General features: G+C 61.1%; 2 protein-coding genes across 2 annotated transcripts; both read right to left on the minus strand.

The window, feature by feature from the left end:
• Positions 1-3,613: 3,613 nt before the first annotated feature.
• SLC2A4RG (SLC2A4 regulator) lies at positions 3,614-10,594 on the minus strand. The gene is made up of 8 exons (XM_055722932.1): positions 10,394-10,594; positions 8,030-8,211; positions 6,614-6,723; positions 6,279-6,523; positions 5,574-5,674; positions 5,205-5,460; positions 4,989-5,068; positions 3,614-4,894 (listed from the first exon to the last, which is right to left on the minus strand). The coding sequence occupies exons 1-8, from the start codon at positions 10,517-10,519 to the stop codon at positions 4,783-4,785; spliced, it is 1,212 nt and encodes a 403-aa protein (XP_055578907.1). The 5' UTR covers positions 10,520-10,594; the 3' UTR covers positions 3,614-4,782.
• A 4,142-nt stretch (positions 10,595-14,736) lies between these two features.
• LIME1 (Lck interacting transmembrane adaptor 1) lies at positions 14,737-22,866 on the minus strand. Its single transcript, XM_005445004.4, has 6 exons — positions 22,546-22,866; positions 18,213-18,365; positions 17,660-17,711; positions 17,476-17,563; positions 16,888-17,306; positions 14,737-16,521 (listed from the first exon to the last, which is right to left on the minus strand). The coding sequence occupies exons 2-6, from the start codon at positions 18,326-18,328 to the stop codon at positions 16,126-16,128; spliced, it is 1,071 nt and encodes a 356-aa protein (XP_005445061.2). The 5' UTR covers positions 18,329-18,365; positions 22,546-22,866; the 3' UTR covers positions 14,737-16,125.
• Between the last annotated feature and the right edge of the window lie 90 nt (positions 22,867-22,956).

The following is a 22,956-nucleotide window of genomic DNA, read 5'->3' on the forward strand; positions in this document are numbered from 1 at the left end:
AGTGTGGGGGGAGCCGTGGGCCTGGCACCGCCGGCGGCCGGTTCTCATTTGTTCCCTGATTTAAGGTGCATCCCGGGTTTATGGTGTTCGACCCCCTTTGCTGCGCCTCAGCCCCTCGCCAGCGCTGGCCGCATCTCCCTGCCTGCGCCCTCCCGCATCACGCTGGCGATGCCCTTCACTGGAGCCTCCGGCCGCTCCCGACCCCTGCGGTGTCGGTGGGGGGGGACACGGGTCCTCAGCCCCTCCGCTGGGCTCGGCAGGGCCAGACCCCTGGGCTCAGTCAGGCTCGTTGCTTCTAGCCGGTGCGAGTGGGTGACCCTCTTTAAATACCGAACAGAGGCGCAGGGTCCCCCAGAAACTCTTTACTTTAATCCTAAAAATCTAATTCTGCGTTTTGGCTCCTTGCAGAGCCCTCCTACCATGCAGAAAAAGGCAGAACCCCACTGTTGTGCAATTAGACCTTGATACAGTCATTTCCCCACCAGCCGTAGCAGTTGGGGGGTCCCGGCGCAAGGTGCCCCCCCCCCCCCCCCCCCCCCCGCCCCGACCTGCTCCCCCGGGCACGGTCTTTGTATTTATTGTCATTTATCCTGTAAATATGGAGGGGGGAGGGGGTGTCTGAGGTCCTGAACTTGCAGCATCACCTGTTGCGTGTAGACAAATAGATACAGTACTGAACAGGTATCTGTAGCTTTGCTTTTTATATGTAAAAAAAGCTATTTTAAAGAATTTCCAAACCTGACCCCTTCACAGCCGCTGGGTTTTGGTGACATTCCGTCTCGCCCATCGCGGGTGCCGGTGCATGCGCCCACTGCCCACCCCTCCTGGGGGGAGCGGAAGCATCACTCCGAGCCCTCCTCTTCCTCGCTTCTCCCTGCCCTCGCCCTTGGGTGACTCGGGTTTTGTGATCAGAGTGACCGGGTGCTTAGCTTTACCTTGCAAATTCCTTTGGGAATATTTTATATTCTTTTCCTTTCCTTTTTTTTCTCCTTTCTTTTTGAGGGTGGGCAGTAGGGCAGGTGGCTTTCGGAGGTGCCTCCTGGCAGAGCTGCTCTGAAGCTCTTTGAGCTGAGGATGCAGAATTAAATTAAAAAGGAGAGAAAACCAGAAACTCCACGTAGAAGCTAACTTTCACCATGTTACCATTATTATCTGGCACATGCTTCCATATTACTAACATACACTATATATACCAAATAAAGTCATTCTAACACCTGATGTATATTTGAAGTGCTTTGTTTTGATGGAGGTGTGCAGATTCAGAAATGTAGGAATTAGTCCTTACATTTCCATGCTCTGGTGGATGCTTTGTGAGGCTTGGGTTCGAAAAAGGAATTTGGGCTTTTTTTTTCTTTTTTTTTTTTTTCTTTTTTTTTTTTTTTTTTTTTAAATGCTGAAACTTTATAAAACTTCATTAGTTGCTCTGTGCAACTGCAACCCTCGGGCTCCTCTCCGGGCACGTCTGGGATCTACTGCCTATGCAAACTTTTCAGCTCTTTGAGATTCCAACAAACCCCCAGTAATTTTGCCTGTGCTGTCCAGCGCTAGCTTGAGTAACCTCTAGCATCTCGTCTTTGTATTTCCTTTCAGGGCTTTGTATACTTCACTGAGGTTCCCTTTTTTTAATTTTTTCTAAATATACGTATGTGTATATATATATATATATATACAGATTTAGTTTAAAGAAAATAACTCCCTTATTGGTAAGAAAAAAATTGATACACTTGGTCTCGGTAACTTGCAACTAATTTTTTTAAGTCGTTGTATGTACTTGTAAATGTTCCTCCCGGAATTTCTTTGTTGTCCTTGTTATTTTTTTTTGACACACGAGAGAGTGCCAGGAGTAGAAAGAGCATTTCAAGCCGTGCTTGTTCTGCACGGGATGGGGTGCTCTGGCATCGTCCTGCCCTTCCCTCCGGGAGATGTCCCACGGGATGGGGGTCCTGCCCTGCCCTTGCGTTTGGCCAGTACCTTAAACAGGGGACAAACAAGGCTCGTGCGTGGCCTTCTGACAGTTTAGTTCCAAAAAAAATAAGTGATTTAAATGTCATGAAGTCCCCAGGTTGGTGTGTTTTAAGGTCACCCCAAAGCCCCACAGCTGGGAGCGACTTTGCGGGGCAGTGGGAGCGGGATGCGTCGCGGGGAGGTTGGCGGAGCCACCGTCCTGCTCCTTTTCCTTTTTATCCCAACTCAGCGCTGGGACTACACAGGGAGCAGTTTTCTTAGGAAAGGAAACCCGCCCTGGCGCTAGGGCCCGTTGTTTCTTCTCTCGACTCATGCCTTTAAATACTCCGCTTTTCCAAAGCGAAAGCCGCGTTGTTGGGGGGCTGGCGCGCGTTGGGGCCAGGGGCTGGAGCAGGGGCTCGGCTCATGCCCCCCAGGTGGCCCGGCTGCCGCTGGGGCTGAGCCCCCTGGCACCCCCACCTCCAGCTTCCCGTTTTGCACATCGCCCTTTAGGAAAGAAACTCCATGAAAATAATGCAAAAACTGGAATTTTTTGCAATATTATGAAAGATAATCTTATTTTAGCTCATTCTGTGACATGTGCAACTCCTAAGAAAGCCATACTTAATGGTTCTTTTTATTTTTTAGATTCTATATTGTGTTTTGAATTTCTGCCTTTTTTTTTTTTTTTTAGTTCTGCATAGTAAGAGTGCTGTGTGTATGCTTTCATATATATTTATTTTTCAACGTGCTTTAAACCTGTCTACACAAATAAAGCTAAACAAGAAAAAAAAAAAAAAGGACAGCGTTTGAAGACAGTTGACTATTATTATTTTTTTTGCTGGGAATATTCTATATTATACTGACTTTATATTAATTATTATAAACCTGTGTTTGTATTGAAGATGTGTTTAATATTTCGGGGAGGTTGAGGAGATGTAACCAGAGGGCAGTGGGAGAACATGGCTGTGTTGTACTGATTTTCTGTAAATGTAGTTCAGGTAACTATGACCTTATTTTCTAGTCGCTCTCCCAGTTCCGCGGCTGCCTCTGGGTTAGAATTACTTTGTGATGGGATTTAGCTTAGACATACTTGCAAAAATCAATCAGTTTCAATAAATTGGGAAATTGCTGCTACAATTCCGGCTGGAGGTCGGTGCTTGGTTTTGTTGGGGTTTTAATGTGTTGTTATTTCTCTGCTGCTGGCGGAGGGATGGGGCGATGGCGGGGCCGTGGGCACCACCCAGCTGCAGCCCAGCGGTGCTGCAGGGCCCAGCACCCCACACTCCCGGGTGCTGGGGGGCGGCCGGGGGGTCCCTGCACCCCAAAACCCCCCTCGCCCCGCGGGAAGCCCAGCACACCCCAGCTGCAGTGATGCCCCTTTGCCTTTGCCCATCCCAAATAGGTGCCTGTGGCTCCTTCCCCTCCCCCCCCCCCCCCCCCCGGGTGTGAGCATTGGGGGCAAATTTCTTATTTTTAGGGCTTTATTTGAAATTAAATTAATCCCTTTTGCCCAGCTCCTGGGGGGATGCACAGATGATGCCATCCCCAGGGGCTTTGGGATTCAGGAGGGGGGTGACAGCACCAGGTCCGGGGGCTGCCCCCCACCCTGCAGAGCCCATCGTAAGTAAAGAACCGTAATAATTGGGGGCAAATAAAAAAATAAAAATAAAAAGAAAATCCAAATATTTATTTTTTTTTTCTTCTGGATCTGACACGTCACGTCCCCGTTGGCGCCGTGTCAGGGACAAGCGGGGGCCCAGCCTGGCACAGCACCAGCCCGGCCCATGGGGCCGAAGCCGTCAGACCCCCTGCAAGGGGGGGGTCCCTGATAGGAAGGGAACCCTCCTGCCAGGCGGGTGCCTGCCCTGGTGCAGCCCTGTCCCCATCCCACCCATCCCTCCATGGGGAGGGGTGTGGGGGCGGGCTGCCAAACCCGGTCCTGAGCCACTGGCTGGGCAGGCAAGTGATGGGAATAATGGGGAGAAAGGGGTTGGGGTGGGTGGCTGGAAAGGGGGTTTGAAGGGAATAAAGCCCCTTAAAACCCCCCCAGGGCTGGAGGCATCGCAGAGCCGCAGCGCTGCAGCCAGTGCGTTCTCATGCCCTGGGAGGGAGTATTTAAAAATACGAATTTTCATATATTTTATTTAAAAAATAAAAACCACACGAAGGAAAAAAAAAAAAAAAAAAAGAAAAAAAAGAGGAAAAAAAAAAAAAGAAACCTCTTTGTGCAGTTTGGCTTAGTGCAAATGGGCGCGTTCCTGCAGGCACTTCCCGGAGCATCGCCCCGGCGGGAGCAGCTGCTCCCCCGATACGAAAAATAGAGAGAAACGACGATACAAAGAGTAAAAAACCCCTGGGAGGGGGGTAAGGGGGGGGGGCAGGCGCCCACCTGTGCCCTGGGCACTGGGGGTGCCCCCCAGGAGCGGGTGGGGGGCAGGAACGGACACCCCCTTTGCCGAGCCCCCGCCGGCCGCAGGCACAGCTTATTTGAGCAATGGCAGCCCCCCGGCCCCGGGGGGGGTCCCCAACCTGGCATGGGAAGGGGGGGGTCCAGGAGCAGCTGGCCACCCCCGCCAGCCCCCCGCCGCGGTGCCGGGAAAGGTTGGAGGGGTTGGATTTAGCTTATTTTCAAAGGGGAATAAAAAGGCCAGGGGGCTGGAGGGGGGGGGGGGGGGGCACAAGCTCCGTGGCAGGGAGGAGGAGGGGGCTGTGTGCATAAAGCTTTTGGGGGGGCCGTTCCCTGAGTCCGGGGGGGCCCCGGGGCGGCGGGGGGGGGGCGCGAAGGCACCTCAAGTGCAAAATGTGCAAGAAGGAGGGAGCACCGCGGTGGCGGCGTCAGTCGAGGAAGCGCTGGCAGGCCTTCTTCCAGCGGCACGCCGTGCACCACATCTCCCGGTTCTCCATGCCGTACACCTTGCGGCACTTCTTGGCCTCCCCCCGCGGCCTCCTGCGGCAGAGGGACACGTCACGGGGGGGGGACACGACGACACAGGACACGGACGCGAAGGGCCAGGGCAGGGGCGCGGGCAGTGGTGGCTCACCTGGGGACGGCGGGCGGCTTGGGTGGCGGTGGGGCGGGCGCAGTGGGGGGCACTGGTGGCCGGTGGGGGGCCGGGCAGCCCTGCCAAAGAGAGGACACAGCCCCCGCTGCGGCGTCAGGGCTCGCCGCAACCGACACCGAGCGGCTGGGGAGGCTGCAGGGTGGTGGTGATGGGGGGGGGTGCAGCAGCAGCCCCTCCATCCCCGCCCCCCCTCACCTGGTACGCGTGGTCAGTGTGGACGTGGCAGAGACTGAGAGGGGCCGGGGGGCTGCGGGGGGAGCCCAGCGCCAGCTCGGGCAGCGGCAGCGGCGGCCCCTGCGCCTCGGGGCCAGGGAAGGCGGGCGGCACCGAGGAGGTGGGTGAGACGGGCGTCAGGCTGGAGAGCCCGTCTGTTAGTGAGTCCACGTCCACGTCCAGCTCCGTGTAGTAGAAGTCCTCCTCACCGTCGCTCTGCTCAAGGTCGGCTTTCCGGCTGCAGGGAGAGCGGGGTCCGGCTGGGGCGGCTCCCCCCGCCCCCCCAGGCAGGACCCCGCAGGGGGCACTGGGGGGCTCTGGGGGTGTCCGGGGGGACCCCCATGCGCTTACCCAAGGTGCACAGTTCGGATGTGCTTCTGCATCCCTGAGGAGCTGCTGAGGACTTTGCCGCAGCTCTTCCACAAGCACTTGAACATCACCTTGGTGGAGTTCTGCCGGAGAGAGGCGTCAGGCCGGCAGCCCCAGCCCCGGCGTCATCCCCATCCCCAGCATCACCCTCCTCTTCTTCCCCACCCCCAACCTCATCCCCATCCCCATCCTCACTATCCCCAACCTCATCCCCATCATCATCCCCACGCCCAACGCCATCCTCATCATCATCATCCCTGTCCTCACTATCCCCATCCCCATCCTCACCCTCCTCTTCATCCCCAACCTCTTCCCCGTCATCATCCCCATCCTCATCCTCACTATCCCCCACCTCATCCCCATCCACGCCATCCTCATCATCATCCCTGTCCTCACTACCCCCATCCCCAACCTCATCCTCCTCTTCATCCCCAAGCTCATCCCCACCCCCAACCTCATGCTCCTCTTCATCCCTTGTCCTCACTATCCCCCTCCCTGACCTCACCCTCCTCTTCACCCCCATCCTCACCCTCCTCCATCCCCATCCTCACCATGCTCCTCCTTGACCCCATCCTCCTCTTCATCCCCATCCTCGCTCTCATCCCTCCCATCATCACCCTCCCCAACATCACCCTCCTCTTCACCCCCACCCTCACTATCCCAGCCTCATCCCCAACCTCATCCCACCTTCCTCTTCCGCGGGATGGGCTCTCCAAAGACGAAGTGGGTGCCGTCAGGCTCATCAGGGCCCTCGTCCGGCAGTGGGGCAGGCAGGAAGGTGCTGGGGACGTGGCTGGAGAGGGGGGGCGACGGGGTGGAGGGGGTGGAGCGGTCGCTAGGGGGGTCCCAGCTCCAGTCCCCGCTGGTATTGCTGCTGCTGCTGCAGCTGGAGGACATGGCAGGCGCCTCCTTCCAGACCTCGCCGCTGGGCTCTGGCGAGGAGGAGGAGGAGGAGGAGGAAGGTCAGGTCCTGCCGTGGGATGTGTGTCCAGGGATGGGGGGGGACAAGGGCACACTCTCACCTGGGGCGGGGGTGGCCGGGGGGTGACCAAGCACCAGCGGGCTGGTGGAGAGGCTGGTGAGCACCGTGGCCGCCATCACCTCATCGATGCCTGCCTTGCCAGAGAGCTTCCTGCCGGCGGGAGCAACACAGGGGCTGCGGCGAGACCAACAGCCCCCCAGGACCCTCTGCCCCTCCCCATCACCCACCGAGGTGCCAGAACCCCCTACCCACAGCAGTCAGGTCTGCACTCCCCACAGGGCTGACTTGGGGAGGGGGCACACAGGGGGCATAGGGTCACGGTGGCCATGCCGCGCTGGAGGCACCACCACCTGCGAAGGCACCCATGGGTGCCCCCCAGCACCCTGAGCTGCTGGGCTGAGCTGGCATCGTCCCAGCAGCCAGACTGGAAACCCGGCCGGGCAGTGGCGCAGGCAGCAGTGCAGGCAGGCAGCCAACGCGCCGTGTTTACCACTCGGGGGGGGGGGGGGGGGGGCAGGGGGGGACGAGACACCCTACACGCCCGTGGGCAGCCCCGCACTGGGGGGGTACCGGCAGCTGCATCCTGCCCCGAGCACCGAGAAACACGGGGTTTGCTCAGCCGGGGCCAAACAACTTCCTGAAGGGGGCAAAAAAAAAAAACAACCGACCAACTATAAAAAAAGATTAAATTAAAAAAAAAAAAAAAAAAAAAAAAAAAAGAGCAAGAGGTCAGGAGCAGCAGGAGCCATTTTGCAAACCTCTGGTGCCACGGGACGGATAAATACAGCGCTGGTGGGCAGCAGCGCTGCCGGAGCCCTCGAGGGCTCGTACACGGCACGTGGCTCCATCACTGGGGCTGGGCAGCGCCCGTGGTGCCGCAGGGATGGGACGGGACGGGACGGGATGGCACAGGATGGCATGGGGTGACGGGATGGGATGGGACAGGACAGGAGGGGATGGGATGGGACGGGACGGGATGGGATAGGATGGGATGGGATGGGATGGGATGGGATGGGATGGGATGGGACGGGACGGGATGGGATGGGACGGGACGGGATGGGATGGGATAGGACAGGGTGGGATGGGACGGGGTGGGATGGGACAGGGTGGGATGGGACAGGGTGGGATGGGACAGGGTGGGATGGGACAGGGTGGGATGGGACAGGGTGGGATGGGACGGGATGGGACGGGATGGGATGGGACAGGGTGGGATGGGACGGGACGGGGTGGGATGGGACGGGACGGGGTGGGATGGGATGAGATGGGATGGGACAGGGTGGGATGGGACGGGACGGGGTGGCCGCCCACAGCCGGAGCCCCCGGCGCCGTGGCCCAGCGGCCAAAGTCCTCCTCTCGCAGCCGGCGATAAAACAGCCGCTCGCCACGCGAGGCTGGTGCTGCAGGAGGTTTCAGCGCGGGGGCGGCCGTCACCCCCCCCCCGCCACCGTGGGCCTACCTGTGCCGGGGCACGGGGATGTAGGGGGAGTGCAGCGCCAGGCACCGCTCCAGCCCGGCGTCCAGCACCCGCAGCATCGCCTCCTGGCTGGCCGGCTCCCGGCGCGGCAGCGGCTCCCCCGGCGCGGGCAGCCAGCCCTCGGCTCCCGCCGGCAGCCCCCGGCCGCCGCAGGGGAGAGCAGCCTGCGGAGAGACAGCGCGTCACCGGGGGATCCCCTCAGCAGTGGATCCCTGGGGATAGCCCCCCCGAACAAGGAGGGGAGGGGAGGCAGGCCGGGGGAGCTGGATCAGCGCCTCCAGGCAGGGCTGTCGTGGGACCCTGCCGGCTGCTCGGTGGGTCCCTCTGGGGTAGATCCCCAGTGGATCCCACCAGGTCACGGTGGGGATCCAGCTGGGGATTTCCCCAGTGCTCTGCAGAGGCGAGAGCAGCCAATGTCCTCTGGCCAGGCTGCTCCCAGCGCTGTCACTCGCCGGCTGAGTGTCAGCAGCCAGCAGATCCCTTGCCAGGCAGATCCCCAGAGCCACAGTCAGGATCCAGCGGGGATCTCCACAGAGCCAGAACACCTGACAACCTCCAGCAGCATGGCTCCAAGGTGGCAGCACCCCACATGCCACGTGACAGCACCAAGCGGATCTCTCCCTGAGCAGATCGCCCAGGATCACCCCACAGAGCTATGCAGACCAGCAAACAAACTCTCAGCCCTGCCAGGCCAATTGCAGATGGCAGCACCCATTGACTGAGTGCTGGGACCAAGTGGATCCCGCTCCAGGAAGAGCCCTGGTGATCAGGTGATCTCCTTGGGGCTGGGGCTCTGTGGGGATCCCCCAAGAAGCAGGGAGCAGCCCTTCCCACAGGGCTGACCCAAGTCACAGCACTTGCTGGCCAAGTTCGGTCACCAGCTGGATCCCTCCACAAGCTGTGCCTGGGCAGATCACCCAGGGCTCAGATCCAGTGGGGATCTGCCCTGAGCCTCATGAAGGAAGGTGCCTACTTTGCGTGCTCCTCAGGGCTGCCTCAAGACAGCCGTGCCCATTGGGTGACTGTCAGCACCAAGCGGATCCCTCCAGGGTACATTCCTGGGAGATCCCAAAGGGCTGGGATCCACCAGGTTTCCTCTTGGAGTTGTGCAGAGCAGGGAGCGGATGGGGTCTGCTCCAAGAGATCACCGTCCTCTAGCTGTGTGGCAGCACTGAGCGGATCCCTCTCCAGGCAGATACCCAGCAGGTCCCCCGGAGTCAGGCTGGGATCCCCCAGGGATCCCCCTAAGCTCTGCAGCAGACTGCTCTGCTCCGGGCCAGCAGCGCTGCCTGCCCATGCACCGGCACTCAGCAGATCCCCAGCAGCAATCACCCCACAGCTCCTTCCAAGCAGATCCTGCCGGGATCCTGCAGGAATCACCCTGCAGCTCTTTCCAAGCAGATCCTGCTGTGATCCTGCAGGAATCACCCTGCAGCTCCTTCCAAGCAGATCCCAAGCAGATCCTGCAGGAATCGCCCTGCAGCTCTTTCCAAGCAGATCCTGCTAGGATCCAGCAGGAATCGCCCCACAGCTCCTTCCAAGCAGATCCCAAGCAGATCCTGCTGGGAGCCAGCAAGAATCACCCTGCAGCTCCTTCCAAGCAGATCCTGCTGAGATCCAGCAGGAATCGCCCCGCCGCTCCTTCCAAGCAGATCCCAAGGAGATCCTGCTGGGATCCAGCAAGAATCACCCTGCAGCTCCTTCCAAGCAGATCCCAAGGAGATCCTGCTGGGATCCAGCAAGAATCACCCTGCAGCTCCTTCCAAGCAGATCCCAAGCAGATCCTGCTGGGATCCAACAGGAATCATCCTCCAGCTCTGCCAAGCAGGGTGCAGTGCTCACGAGTGGGCTGAGCAGATCCCTCTCCGAGCAGATCCTGAGGGATCCCCCCACACACCCTGGGATCACCCAATCCTTGCACGAGCGGGTGGCTCCAAGGCAGGAGCATCCCCCGCACGGAGCGGACCCCCCCGGCTGCGGCCAGATCCCCCCCGGGCCGGACCACGGCGGGAGAGCCCAGGGAGTAGATCCCTACCATGGGACTCAGTAGGATCCTCCCCCCACCCCCCCCCACGCCCCCCTCCCCTTTTCAGCCTGGCCCAAAGCGCGTTGGCACCGGCGGACGGATCACACCGGGAGGGTGGGGGAGGCGGCGGGGGCGCGGGGGGGGGGGGGTTGTGTGTCCCCCCCCGCGCCCCCGCCGCCTCTTCCCCCCCCCCGAAGTTTCTCTCCCCGAGCGGCGCCATTTTAGCAGCGGGGAAAGTTTCGGGCGGGCCGCTGTCAGCTGTCACCGCCCCCGCCTCCCCCGGTTCCCACCCCGGTTGCCGCCGCCGCCGCCCCCGGTACCTTCGGGGCGGCCCCGCCAGCACCGTCACCGCCGCCGCCGGGCTCGGGGGGAGGGGGCGGCGGCGGGTCGCGGCGGCGGCGGCGGGCGACGGGCAGCGGCACCGCGGGCGGGCGCGGCGGCTCCATGCGGGGGAAGCGGCGGCGGCGGCGGCCGGGGCCGGGCCCGGCGGGGGAGCGCGCTCCGCCGCGCGCGGCCCGGTGTCGGCGCCGGCCAGGCCACGCCCCTTAGCCCCCACGCTATTGGTCAATCTCCTCAAGTTGGAACGAGAGCGCCGCTTTCCTCGCTTCGTATTGGTTCTCGCCCTCTGTCACTCAGCCCCGCCGCGCCACGCCCCCGTCTGAGACACGCCCACAGCGCGACACGCCCCCGCCGGCAGCGGCCATCTTCGCGCGCCCCGCCCTCCCGCCGCTCCGCGCGCGGCCCGCGGGGCCCCCCGAAAAAACACCCCCCCTCCCCCCCACCCCCACCCCCGCCCCCACCCCGTTAACCCCGGGACTCCCCCAGCCACGGGCGGCCCCGCTAAAGGCGCTTCCGCCTCCCGCCAAACTCCGGGGGGGTCCCCAAAAGTTGCCGGGTAGCCCCAAAAGTTCTGATTTTATTATCATAAAGCGGAATTAAGGGCCCCTCCCCCGAAAATACGGGGCTTACCGCGCCCGGAGGCCCCCCAGAACTCCTGCGGCTCCCACGAAGCTGCAGGGTGAAAACTTCAGGCGTTATAACTTGGGAGGGGGGGTCCCCAAAATTTGCCCCTCCCCTCCGAAAATCATAGGGCTCCTGAGGCGTTACAGGCGACCCCCCGAAGTCGCAGGGCTCCACGCAAAGTTACACTCCCCAAAACTTTCGGGGGTCCCCCAAAGTTCCCCCCCGAGTTCTAGAGCCGCTAGAAGCCTCCTGCGGGGCTCCCTGGCAGCCACAGCCCCCCCGGCAGCCACAGCCCCCCCGGCAGCCACAGCCCCCCGGCCCACAAGCCATGGTGGTTGCTGGGGGGTCGCGCCTGGAGCTCGTGGGGGGGGGGCGGGTCCCAGCGGGAAAGGGGTCCCCAACCCGTGGGGAGGGGGGGTCCTGCCCGGCACCAGGGAATGCTGCCAACTGCCACCAGGGCTGGCTCGGGGAAACTGGGGGACTGGGGGGCATGGGGAGTATGGGGTACTGCGGTGCGTGGGGTACTGGGGTGCACTGGGCGCATTGGGTAGCGGGTGCACGGGGTGCATAGGGTGCACAGGGTGCCCCTAGGTTCCCTGGGTGCATGGGTACTGGGGTGTAGGGGGTACTGGGGTGCAGGGGGTGCACAGGGTGCATGGGGTACTGGGGTGCATGGGGTACTGGGGTGCAGGGGGTACCCTGGGTATGTGGGATACTGGGGTGCAGGGGTTACAGGGGTGCGTGGGGTACTGGGGTGCATGGTGCACTGGGTGCAGGGGGTGCTGGGGTGCAGGGGGTGCTGGGGTGCATAGGGTGCCCTTGGTGCCTGGCATGCATGGGGTACTGGAGTGCATAGGGTGCCCTGGGTGCGTGGGGTGCATGGGGTACTGGGGTGCATAGGGTGCCCTGGCTGCATTGGGTGCATAAGGTACTGGGGTGCACAGGGTGCATGGGATGCTGGGGTGCATGAGGTGCCCTGTGTGCCTGGGGTGCATGGGGTACTGGGGTGCTGGGATGCTGGGGTGCATGAGGTGCCCTGGATGCTTGGGGTGCATGGAGTACTTGGGATATGTGGAGTGCACAGGCTGTGCTTGGTGCATGGGGTGCAGGGTGCACAGGGTGCCCTGGGTGCGTGGGGTGCATGGGGTGCTGGGGTGCATGGGGTGCCCTGGGTGCCCGGGGTACTTGGGGAGCCCTGGCTGGTGCCTACCGGTGCCCGGCTCCTCACGCACCCGAAGCCTGCGGGGCTGTGGGCGCCGGGCGCTGGTGTGGGGCCGCCCGGGCGCTGCTGCTGTTTGATTTACCCACCCGCAGCCTGAAGGCCGGGACAGAGTCCGTGTGGCTGTCCTGGCTGGTGGCCCCCGCCTGGCCCCCCCGCGCTGGCCAACACCGGTGATTCCCATGGCTGGGGGGCCACAGGGGTGTTGGGGCCAGGGGATTCCCTGCCTGAGGGAACCAGCGTGGTCCCCAGCGTGGCAGAGGGGCCAGTGTCCCGGGGTGCTCGGCCGCCCCTTGTCCCCTGCCCTCAGGGGTGGCTGGAAGTGCCACCTCCACCCTGCGCCATGCCCGGGCCCAGGCGCTTTCGTAAGCGTGAAAAAAATAAGTGGCAAACCAGGACCCCCCCCGCACATGCCCAGCCAAATGACCCGGTGTCACCCCCACGGCCACCCACAGGGTCCCCTTGCATACTGCAGGACGGGGGGGAGCCACCAGCATCCCCCTGGGAACAGCGGCATCCGCGGGGACCCCAACCTGCCCCAGCCATGCCAGGAGTGCCAGGAGCATCGCGGGGGCTGGCGGGGAGCATGGGAGGAGGAGCGCAGCCAGGGCAGCCTTCGTCCCCAGCGCCGGTGGCCAGTGCCGGTGGCCTCTGGCCTCGCCCCCCATTAGCATGGTCCCGGAGGGATTCAGGAGCCAGCCCCACCACGTGGGCGCGGGCATGATGCCTCGCCTGCCCCCGGGGTTACGAGACTCAGCCCCGGCTGTGCCGCAGCGGGACCAGGGGTGGCTCCGTCGGCTGCCCCCCACTCTGGTTTAATCGTTAACGCCGGCTGAAGCGCTGAGCTGGCGGCTCCAGCAGCTTCGGCGTTGTGCAACTCCTGCAGCATCGCCTGCCCATTGCACAAGGGCTCTGGTGCCACCAGCCTGACCCCCCTCCCGGGCAGGGTGGCTCCGCGGGGTGCCAGCCCAGCGCCGCATCCCTGCGAGATGCCCCCGTGGTACTCAGGTGCCCTGGCCAGGGCCAGGCTACCCCTCTGCCAGGGGGGTTGCAGAGGGAGTCAGGGCCAGGCCCGCACCACTTGTCTCACCTGAGCTGCCCGGCCGCCTGCCAGGAGGGCGCAGTGCTGCAGGGGGTACGGGGCTATGCAGGGGATACAGGGCTGCAAGGGGTACGGGGCTGCAGGGGGTACGGGGCCATGCAGGGTGTGAGCCTGCCCAGGGTACGGGGCTGCGCAGGATCCATCTGGCATGTGGAGCCGGGTGGGTGTGGAGCTGGTTTGGGTGCAGAGCCATATGCTGCACGCTGCCATACAGCGTGCGGAGCCATAGGAGCTGCAGAGCCATATGGGGTGCGGATCCTTACAGTATGCAGCACCATGCAGCATGCAGCACCATGCAGCACCACATGATGTGCAACACCATGCAGTGCACAGTACACCGTGCAGCACCATGCAACACCTCACAGAATGCAGCACCGCCCGGCGTGCAACAGCATGCAGCGCGCAGTACGTTGTGCAACACCCTACAGTGCAGCACTGCGCGGCGTGCAACACCAGGAGGCATGCAGTGCATTATGCAGCATGCAGCACAGCATGCAGCACTGTACAGCACCGCTGGGCTCCTGCTCACTCCCCCTTGTGGGAACAGCATCGTGCAGTGCTGTCCCTGCAGCAGCGGCCCCTGGCAGCAGGATGGGGACCTTGGCCTCCAGCGGGCTCCCATGGGTGGGGAGGAGCGGGCAGCCTGCAGCTCACAGGGCCCCGCACCCGGGGGGGGTTCCCAGCCCTACCCACCCTCCTCGCTCCGACACGGACCGTGACCTTCCCAGCCAGACCACGAGACCCCAGGCGATGTTTCGGGATGAATCCATCCTGAAGGCTTTGCGCCTCCAGCCGAGGTGCGTGTGGCCCCGAGGACTGGGCAGTTGTTCCCTTCATTAAACTGACCCTGGCTCCCCTGAGTGCTGCAGGCAGTGGGAATTACAGGCAACTGGGCTTTTCCTACTGCTGTTGGGGCACGTCTGGGAGATGCTTTGGCCACCCCCAGCTCAGCGGAAGCAGCTTTCCCTGGCGCAGGCGCAGCCCAGTGCCATGCTGAGCCTTCCCCAGGGAAGCGGCACGGCCATGCCCACATCCCACCTTGCCCCAGGAGCAAAGCCGTTCTGGTCCCGCAAGGATGTGATGCTCTCACGCCTGGGTGGTGCGGCCCAAACGCAGCTTCTGGGGGACTGGGGTGGTGCAGGAGGGACCCTCGAGAGCTGCGGGACAGGATGATGGAGGAAGGGAGCCAGGGAAGGCCACGGCCGGGGCAGCCCACGCAGCACAGCACGGCCGGCAGCAGGAAGAGCATCGGCACCAGCCGCCCTACGCCATTTTCTATCAGCGCCCTGATCTCACAGGGGGATGGGAGCAGCTGATGGGGCCGACTCCTCTATCTCGAGCGGCTGTGGTTTGGCACCAAGTGTGGGGCTGACAAAGTGGCACAAGCGCCCGAGCTGCCTCCCAGCTTCAATGTCTTCAGTCTGCAGCAGGTTTTGCCGAGCGCCTTGTTTTCGTTTTTAATCTCGTGTCACCTGCCGTGATGCAGGGGCGAAGCTGCTGATGGCAGGCACGTGGCTTCCTGCCCGCCCGCCGCACCGCACTGCACTGCCCGCCAGCTCTGCTGCACCGCGTCACCGTGCCACCAACTCCAGCAGCCCCTGGCCACCTGAGTTACACCCAGGGAGGCGGCAGTGGGACTAGGGCCACCATCGGTGCATAGCCTGGGGGGCCCCAGGCACCCCTTGGGGCAGGGATGCCCAACGCCCCGTTGGGGAAGGAAAGGAGGAAAGTTTGAGCCCTGGGATCCGAGGGCTGGGGGCGCACACCCAGCTCTCCCACAGGTTTTTGGCACCCGTTGGGGCTGTAGCACCCACAGGAGCGACATGGAGGTGAGCAGGGCAGCAAGCACCGTGCAAACGCTCCCCAGCTCCGACCCCCTGCAAAGCCCCAGAGCAAGTCCCTGCTCTGGGACGGGCCACCCTGTTTCAGCAGCTCTTGGAGGCTGCACATCCCAATGGTGGATAAAACCCGTGGAGGGGGCGGCAGGCAGGTGCACCCGCTCACAGATCCGCTGCACCCAAAGCCGCTCTCCCAGCACCAGCCCCACAGCATTGCTGCAGCAGCAGCAGCAGCACCAGAACCAGGCGTTTAGAGCCAGTTTAAGAGCATTCTCTCCTAAGGACAACCCACTCTCAGCCTTTTAATGGTGTTTGGGAGATGGCTGCTCACAGGAACACCATCACACGTGTCCGAAAGTCTACACTGCCTTGCACCGAGGCACAGGGCTGGCCCCAGGCCCCCACACCAGGAACCCTCAGTGATGGGAGCAAAGCTGCTCCTGGCTTCCTGGGGGCTTCCCCAGGCAGATGGAAGAAGACAGAGACCCTCACTTATGGCATAACCCTGTTGATGAGGGCCTGATCCTGCAGCCCAGGGCCATGGGGCTGGCTCACAGCCCTGCCACCACCAGCCTCCAGAACAGGACCGGTCCTGAAGCAGTTCCCATCGTGGTGGCAACACCGGCCCTGTCCCACTGGGCTCCCACATGGCACCCAGCACTGCAAACTGCCCATCTCGGGGCATCCCAACATCAGCCTGCTGGCACCGGTGGGATGGGTTTCAGCAAGGACACTTAAAGAAAAGTAACATGAAATACACACAGAAAGCGCTTGCAGGGCTGCAGCCGCCCTGGCTGGCACTGGGCTCCTGTGTGCCTGTCCCTGGGGGGCTCGGTCCCCTGGAAAGCCAGTCCCTGGGGAACCCCAGCCCTGGTGGCTCTGGCTGGGGTGGGACCACCCTGCGGTGAGGACCCCACTCCCAGGGGGATGCTATAGGTTGGTGATGTACACCTCCAGCCCGTTGGCTGCCGTCCTGGCAGAGGCTCGCCGGGACTCCCCTGCCCAAATGTCGCCAACACTTTCATACAGGTTCTCGGGTGCACAGGGCTTCCTCGGCTTGTCCCGTTTCACCACCTTCTTCCAGTTAACGTCCACAGCCTCATAGTCGGGGTCGGGGCTGCGGCCCTGAGCAGTCCAGGCTTTCTCGCTGATTGACTCATAGCAGGGGTCAGGGGGGCTTTGGGCTGCTGGAGACCAGCACCTGGCTGGGGCACCCTCCGCCTGGTGGGGGGGTGGCCAGCCAGCACCCCCCTCCCTCAGGGATGATGCAGGAACCTGGGTTCTCTTCTTGGTGGCTTTGCACACTGTTGAGTACATCTCTTCTAGCTGCAAAAGGAAGATGGAGGGTCACAGCAATCCCTGCCCATCACTGGGTATCCCCATGCCCCCCCAGCTTCCCACAGCCACTGGGAGGGTCCTGGCAGTGGATTAAGTATCGGGGATCCTGCTTTTTGAGCAGCTCAGGGAGCCTTTTGCAGGGTGTGGAGAGCAGCAGTATGGGCATCGCCTGACCTTGGGGTCTGGGCTTCATCCTGCACCCCCCTCCAAAAGCACTGCTGGAACTGCAGTTGCCTAATTTACAGCCTGCTCCAAACTCAGGTGTTACAGGGAGGCAAGGTATGACACCCCCCCTGTGTGCCCCATGCAGCACCAGCCCTGTGCCCCCACCCCACAGCCCCCCCACAGCCATACCTTCGCCTGGGGGGCATGGCCTGTGCCGTCCCAGTACTGTGGTGCTCCAGGAGGCCCCGCCACAGCCCCATCCTGCACCTCCACAGGCACCGTCTTCTTCACCTTATGGACACAGGCATAATCGGCTGCCCCGTGCCCAGCCCGTGGGGGGGACACCTGGGTGCCGGTGGGCACAGGGGCATCCTCGCCCCCCACCGCCAGGCACTCGTAGACGGTGTCTGGCACCGGCTTGCACCGTGGGGCAAAGAGCAGGTTGGAGTAGGTCTGGTCGGGGGCCGGGGAGGCAGCTGGGGGCTCGGGGACGGGGATCTGGGGCAGCTCACGGTGCAGGAGGACGCTGATGCCAGAGCTGTGCGGGGAATCAGTGCTGCTGGGGGGGGCTGTGGGACTGGGGAAATCCAGGCTGGCCGGCCGCTGGCCTGTGGGGACAGGAGAGGAGATGGGGGGATGCTGGGGATGCAGCAAGCACCGACCCCTGTGCCAGCAGCACACGGGTGCCATGGCATGTCTGTGCATGCCACGATGCGCTCACCGGGCAGCACAGGACTGCAGGCACCCGCCAGCCCCCCCGGCTCGACAGCCACTCACCGTCACCCCTGGCCTTCACCCGGTACAGCTCGTGCAGCTTCGTGTCGGACTTGCTGAGCGACCGCAGCTGCGTCTGTCTGAGCAGGGACTGCAACAGGGGGATGCACACGCTCAGGCTCATGGCTGGGAGCTGGGGGGCCCAGAGCTCCCCTGGGGCTGATCCTGCCCCCCAGCATGTGCTTACCTCGTCCACCAGCTTCACTCCGTCCGGAGGGACATTCTTCTTCCTGCCCCTTCTGTGGGAAGACGCGGGGCTGAGCCCAAGGCAGGCGGCCAAGGCAGGGGTGAGAAGTGGGTGCCCTGGGACCCCAGCCTGGCCACGATGGGCATCACTGCTTGCCCCTCACTGGAGCAGCAGCACCCCCCCAAACCCACAACCCTGCTCCTTCACCAGGCCCACAGAGGGCCCCAGGCTGGCTGGGGAAGTCTCAACTGCATTCTGCACTCCACTGAAATGTGCACCACTGCCATCCCCCTTAACATCACCCATCCTGCCCATCCCACGCGCAGCTCAGCACTCCCCAAGCTGCTCCTGCGAGGCCTTTGGGCACAGGGGCTGTGCTGGGGTCAGCAAGGCACCGGGGAGCAGGATAAGGCCAGGCAGTTGTGCTGGGGCTGCAGCCAGGGGCTCGGGGCAAGCAGAGAAGCAAGTGCCAGAACTCCCAGCCACGTGTGCAAACGCCACCGAGGGACCCCCAGCCCCAGTGGCAGGAGGGAAAGCAGCGAGCAGGGCGTACCGTCTGCAGGCAGCGCACAGGGCGCCCAGGTAGATCAGGATGCCGAGCAGGAGCAGGGCAGAGCAGGCTGGCAGGAGTGGGGTCCCCACCGGCCCCTTGCCACCGGCTGCAGCCATGGGGAAGCTGCTTCCAACACCACTGTGAGGATGAGCTCTGGGGAGAGAAAACAGGAGTCGGGGTGCAGCCGGGTGCCGCTGGGCTCACCCCAGCATGGGATGGTGCTCTGCAGCCCCCAAGGCTCACTGGGACCCACACACAGCAGCCCTCCCCAGGCAGGGGTTCTCTCTGGATGCTCTGGAGGGGGACATGCACCGGCAGCCCCATTTTCTGGCCAGCCGCTGCCCTCCCCGGGGTCACCGTGACACCTCCCCTGCTCTGCCCAGCCCAGTGCAGGCACCCTGCTGCGGGTGCTTTGCCACCCCCTGGAAAAACTTTGGATTATGGTTCTGTTTCAAAAAACACAAACCCAACCCAACCGGATTCATGCTCTCAAGTTGCCACCGAGATGTTGAAAAGGAGATGCCCAGGGGCCCTGAAAACTCTCTGGAGACACCCCAAAAAGTGCCAGTGTGCCAGTGCCAGTGAGACACTGCCCCAGGCTGCGGAACGGGGTGGCACTGCTCCCCAGCACAGGACATGGGGTGGCCCAGGCAGGACAGATGACTCCGCTTCCCGGAATCAGAGCGAGCTTCAGCCTCACAGCTGCCTCTCCCTCCTCGCATCCCAGGCCCAGCAGCTCGCACCGGGATACCCTCCTTCCCTAGTGGGTCTCCCCCTCCAAGCCCCATGGTATTCGGACCCATCCACCCGCACCGTGAGACCTGTGGAGTCACTGAATAGAAAATCCTGGGTGGGAGCAGCAGTGCTGCTGGTGTCACTGGTGTCGCCCCGTTTGCAGCACCGTGCATGGTGAGGTCCCCAGGGACTGAGCCCAGCCCAGCCCTGCAAACCACACTGTGATGTTTCTGCTCTCACAGGAACCCCAGTCGCTCCCTGCAGCATCCCAGCGCAATCCGCACTTGGGCCAGGAGCTGTGGGGTCGCAACCATGTGCCCACCCAGCCAGGCCGATTCTTTGGCACAGGCATACACCGAGCCCCCTTCTCCGCCACCATAACCCCAGTCCTGTGGCCACCCTGCGCTGTGACGCCCAACCTTTCCCCCGTTTGCCTAAAGAAGAGGCCGTGCCTTGCCCAAAGGCAGCCTCTTCCCTGCACCCCATTCAAGGAGCAGCGTCCTGCCCCGCAAGCTAAGGCAGCGGCAAGGCCAGAGCGAGCGGTCCGGCACAGAGAGCAGGCGTTCCCCAGCCTGTCAGTGTCCCAAGCCTTTCCTGGGGGTGCTCTTGGTGACACCCCGTCCCACCGTCCCTGTCCCTGCCCAGCCGCCAGCGTGCTGCAAAACCCACCGCAAGAGCTGACACCGCTTCACCCGCGCCGGTGCCAGGACGGCAGCTGCTGCCGGCTGCGTGCATGCCCCGCTCCCCTGTAGCGGGGGTGCATGCCAGTGTCCGGAACGCGCCTGGTCCGAAGGGAGACCACTTACCCTCTTACATATCTGAGCCCTGATGACAGAGGTGGGATGAGCCCCGGCGAGAAGCTGCCCTGCCTTGCACCAACCTCGGGTGCTACGGCAGCTCCAGCCCCGTGGTCAGCAGGGGGGTCTGTGCCCACGGAGGGACCGATCCTGCTGCCCTCTCCCCGCCACCGTGTCACACGGCAGCATCTCTGGCGCATCTTCACTCCGATAACTGGCAAGTCTCTGCCCACTTGTAGCACCCTTTTATCTGAGAGCTTCCCATGCCTTTGGAAACTTCTCTGACTGAAGCCTTAACCCCCAGAGAGCAATTATTTCAACGTGGAAAGTCAGACAGAGAGGTTTCAGGGACTAACCGGGCTGGACAGACTGGCTTAGATCAGAGCTGGGAAGGGAAGGCTGTTCCCTCTCCAACGACGTTTTAATTAGACAATGCTGCTTTTCTGTCTGAGCATACATTAATTATACGGATTACTTGCAACACAGGCATTCGCCTTAGACAGTCCTCACTGAACTTGCTCAGCTCATTACAGCGACCGGATCGCAGGCTGCAGAAGCGATTGTGTTCAGCGCAGAACCCAGCGGGCTGAGGTTTAGCAGACAAAATTATAATGAGGTCCAGTGGCCGGGAGCTGGTGTTAGGTCAGAACTGAAGTGCGAGCTTTTAACACGCTGAGGCGGGCACACGTGGGGCAGCTTATCCCACAGCAGGTGGATTTTCCATCCCCGAATTTTTAAGATTGAAGAATGAAGGGAGAGGCCTGCTAAGGTGAAATTAAGACAGAGAAATTCTTCTGACCTACTTTCTGTTGTGCAGGAGACCAGTGGTTTTTATAGCTCAATTTCTGAGCTATAAAAATGCCCCATGCATGCTCTTTGGTGTATTCAGGCTCAGCAGTCAGTGGGAAAAGCTGTTTCTTGGGACAACATTTTGGTTCTCCCAAAATTACAAATCTGGGAGGAAACCCCAGCACCTGGCTGAAGCTGCTCAGGTAGGACCGAGCAGGTTTGCAAGGCAAAGTCTCAAACAGACCTTCCGAAACCTACACCTGAATTTCCTGCCAATAAAGTTATCGATGTCCTGGTCCTGGGGCTACCCTCCGGGGCAGGAGACTCAGCAGACGGCATTTCGTAACGTGCTGGCTCTGCAAGCCAAGATGGCTTTGAAGATGACAGCAGTCACAGCCACCGCGTACGTGCGATGCACACCCACAGCCCACCGAGCAGGGAGTAACTCCCATCTGTGCCACCCGAGCACAGGCACAGTAAATGCAGTTGGTCTGTTACTACAGGACACAGGGGGTGTTTTTGCAACTCCCAGAAAAGGCACAAGTTTCTCAACTGGGCTTCACAAAAACAAGATTACATTTACTGTAAAACTAAGCACTGCTACTGACAATTTCACCTTGCTTCCGATTCATCTACCCAGATAAAAACGCACACAGCGTTCTGTGCAGGGTGACAAGAAGGTTTATGAAACTACTAAAAGCATAGTTGCAAGAAGCCAGGACAAGCACTACAAGCCGATTCCCATCAGTGACTGCGACCATGGCTGCAGCAAACGCAGCTCAGGTACCCTGGGGAGTTGTACTGAAAAAAAAAAACCCATCTCAAGAAGCAGAACTAGATTTTTTTCTTTTGAATTATGAAAAGTGAAAGCCCCATAACAGTTAGTCAACAACACTGCATCTGCCCTAGACCGTGGGATGCAATTAGTAAATTTTAAGACTGTTTCAAACATGGAGCAGGCATGATATCTCACCTGCTTCGCTCACATCTCTGCAGCAGGGAAGAGATTTCTTTGTCAAACTCCTGTGGAGGAGTTTCATTTAGAAAGGACCAACTATATTTCTAAATTCCAGACCCAAACATCACAAAACCTGGACACACTTCTAATTATAATCCTCATCGCTACTTATATGCTGAAGTGGCTTTTGAGAAAACAGAATTTTAAAACCTTAAGGTAAGCGACCCGCCTGCTCACGCCGTGTGGCCTTGGTCAAGGCTGACAATTCAGCACTTTTCTTTCTTCCTGCCCTTCTGTGATTGCTGGAAATGCACTCGCTCGGGCAGAGAAACGCCCTTCTTAGCAGAAGTCAAGAACCTGCTAGAGAGATTTTCTGCAGACCTGAGCCACAGCAGGACCAGTGGAGACCGTGGTGCTGCTGTTATGGAAAGCCAGATGACAAAACACAGGATGGGCACATTATGGAGATACGTCTCTTCTCAAGAATCACCTGCCTACCAGTGGTGGTCTTGCTACAAATTCAGTAGTTTTACATAATTCCAGTTTAGAGGACAGCGTTTCAATGCCCACACCCTTTTAAACCTCCCCACCTGCAGGCAGGAGCTCAGCCGTTCCCCAAGAGCCGTTCCACACGCAAGCAAAAACTCTAGTCCGCCTCCCTACACCAGGAAATTCTTCTCTTGAAAAGAAACAAGACAATGCCCTACACTCAACAATTCAGTCACCATGAAAGCCATCTGTAGACCCAAGCCCTGGGACCCCAGCAGCGTTACCAAGCTCAAGCACCTTTTTCTCCTTTCTAAGCCCAGAGCACCATGCACTAAAAGCGCAGGGCTTGCAGCTCCTCGCAGCCGACAAAGTTTAACCCAGCCGATGCTTCCCCGCTGCCGAGAGTTACAAACAGGAATCCTGCCTGTCCAGTCTAGCTGGCTGCAACAGCACCTCCGACAGCGCTGTGACTTCTATATAGATCAGGTGCTTGTAAGTATTCTTCAGCCCCTGGTTTAGCTGCAGATACCCAGGTTTGCCAGCCAGGCAAGCAGACAGCACTTACTTTGCAGAAACTCAAGAGCCGGTGAGTGTGAAGAGCAGGGATCTGATCATGCTCTCTTCCTTGCCAGCCCACCTGGAGGAGTTAGTTCCTTTTCTCCCGCAGAGTTATTCCTAATTAGGGGGTCCCGAGTATTTCAAACATCTTGATCTGAGCTCTCCCACTCCCCTTTGGCTCCTTCTAGAGCAGGCACCACGCAGCACACACCACAGCTCGCTTCCTGGCACTGCAGAGGTGGTTGCTTCACCCAATGGTAGGCTGGGTTCCTCCCCGCCTTAGCTGGGTGCAGCGCGGCAGACAAGCTCCGCAGGCACCCAGTGCACAAGAGCACCCTCTAACATGCTCCGCTCCCCACTAGCTGGTTTTAGCTGCAGCTCTCTGCCCGCAGGGAATATAAGGAAAGAATAGGTCACC

This window comes from Falco cherrug, chromosome 10, assembly GCF_023634085.1.
Source record: "Falco cherrug isolate bFalChe1 chromosome 10, bFalChe1.pri, whole genome shotgun sequence".
Taxonomy (NCBI): domain Eukaryota; kingdom Metazoa; phylum Chordata; class Aves; order Falconiformes; family Falconidae; genus Falco; species Falco cherrug.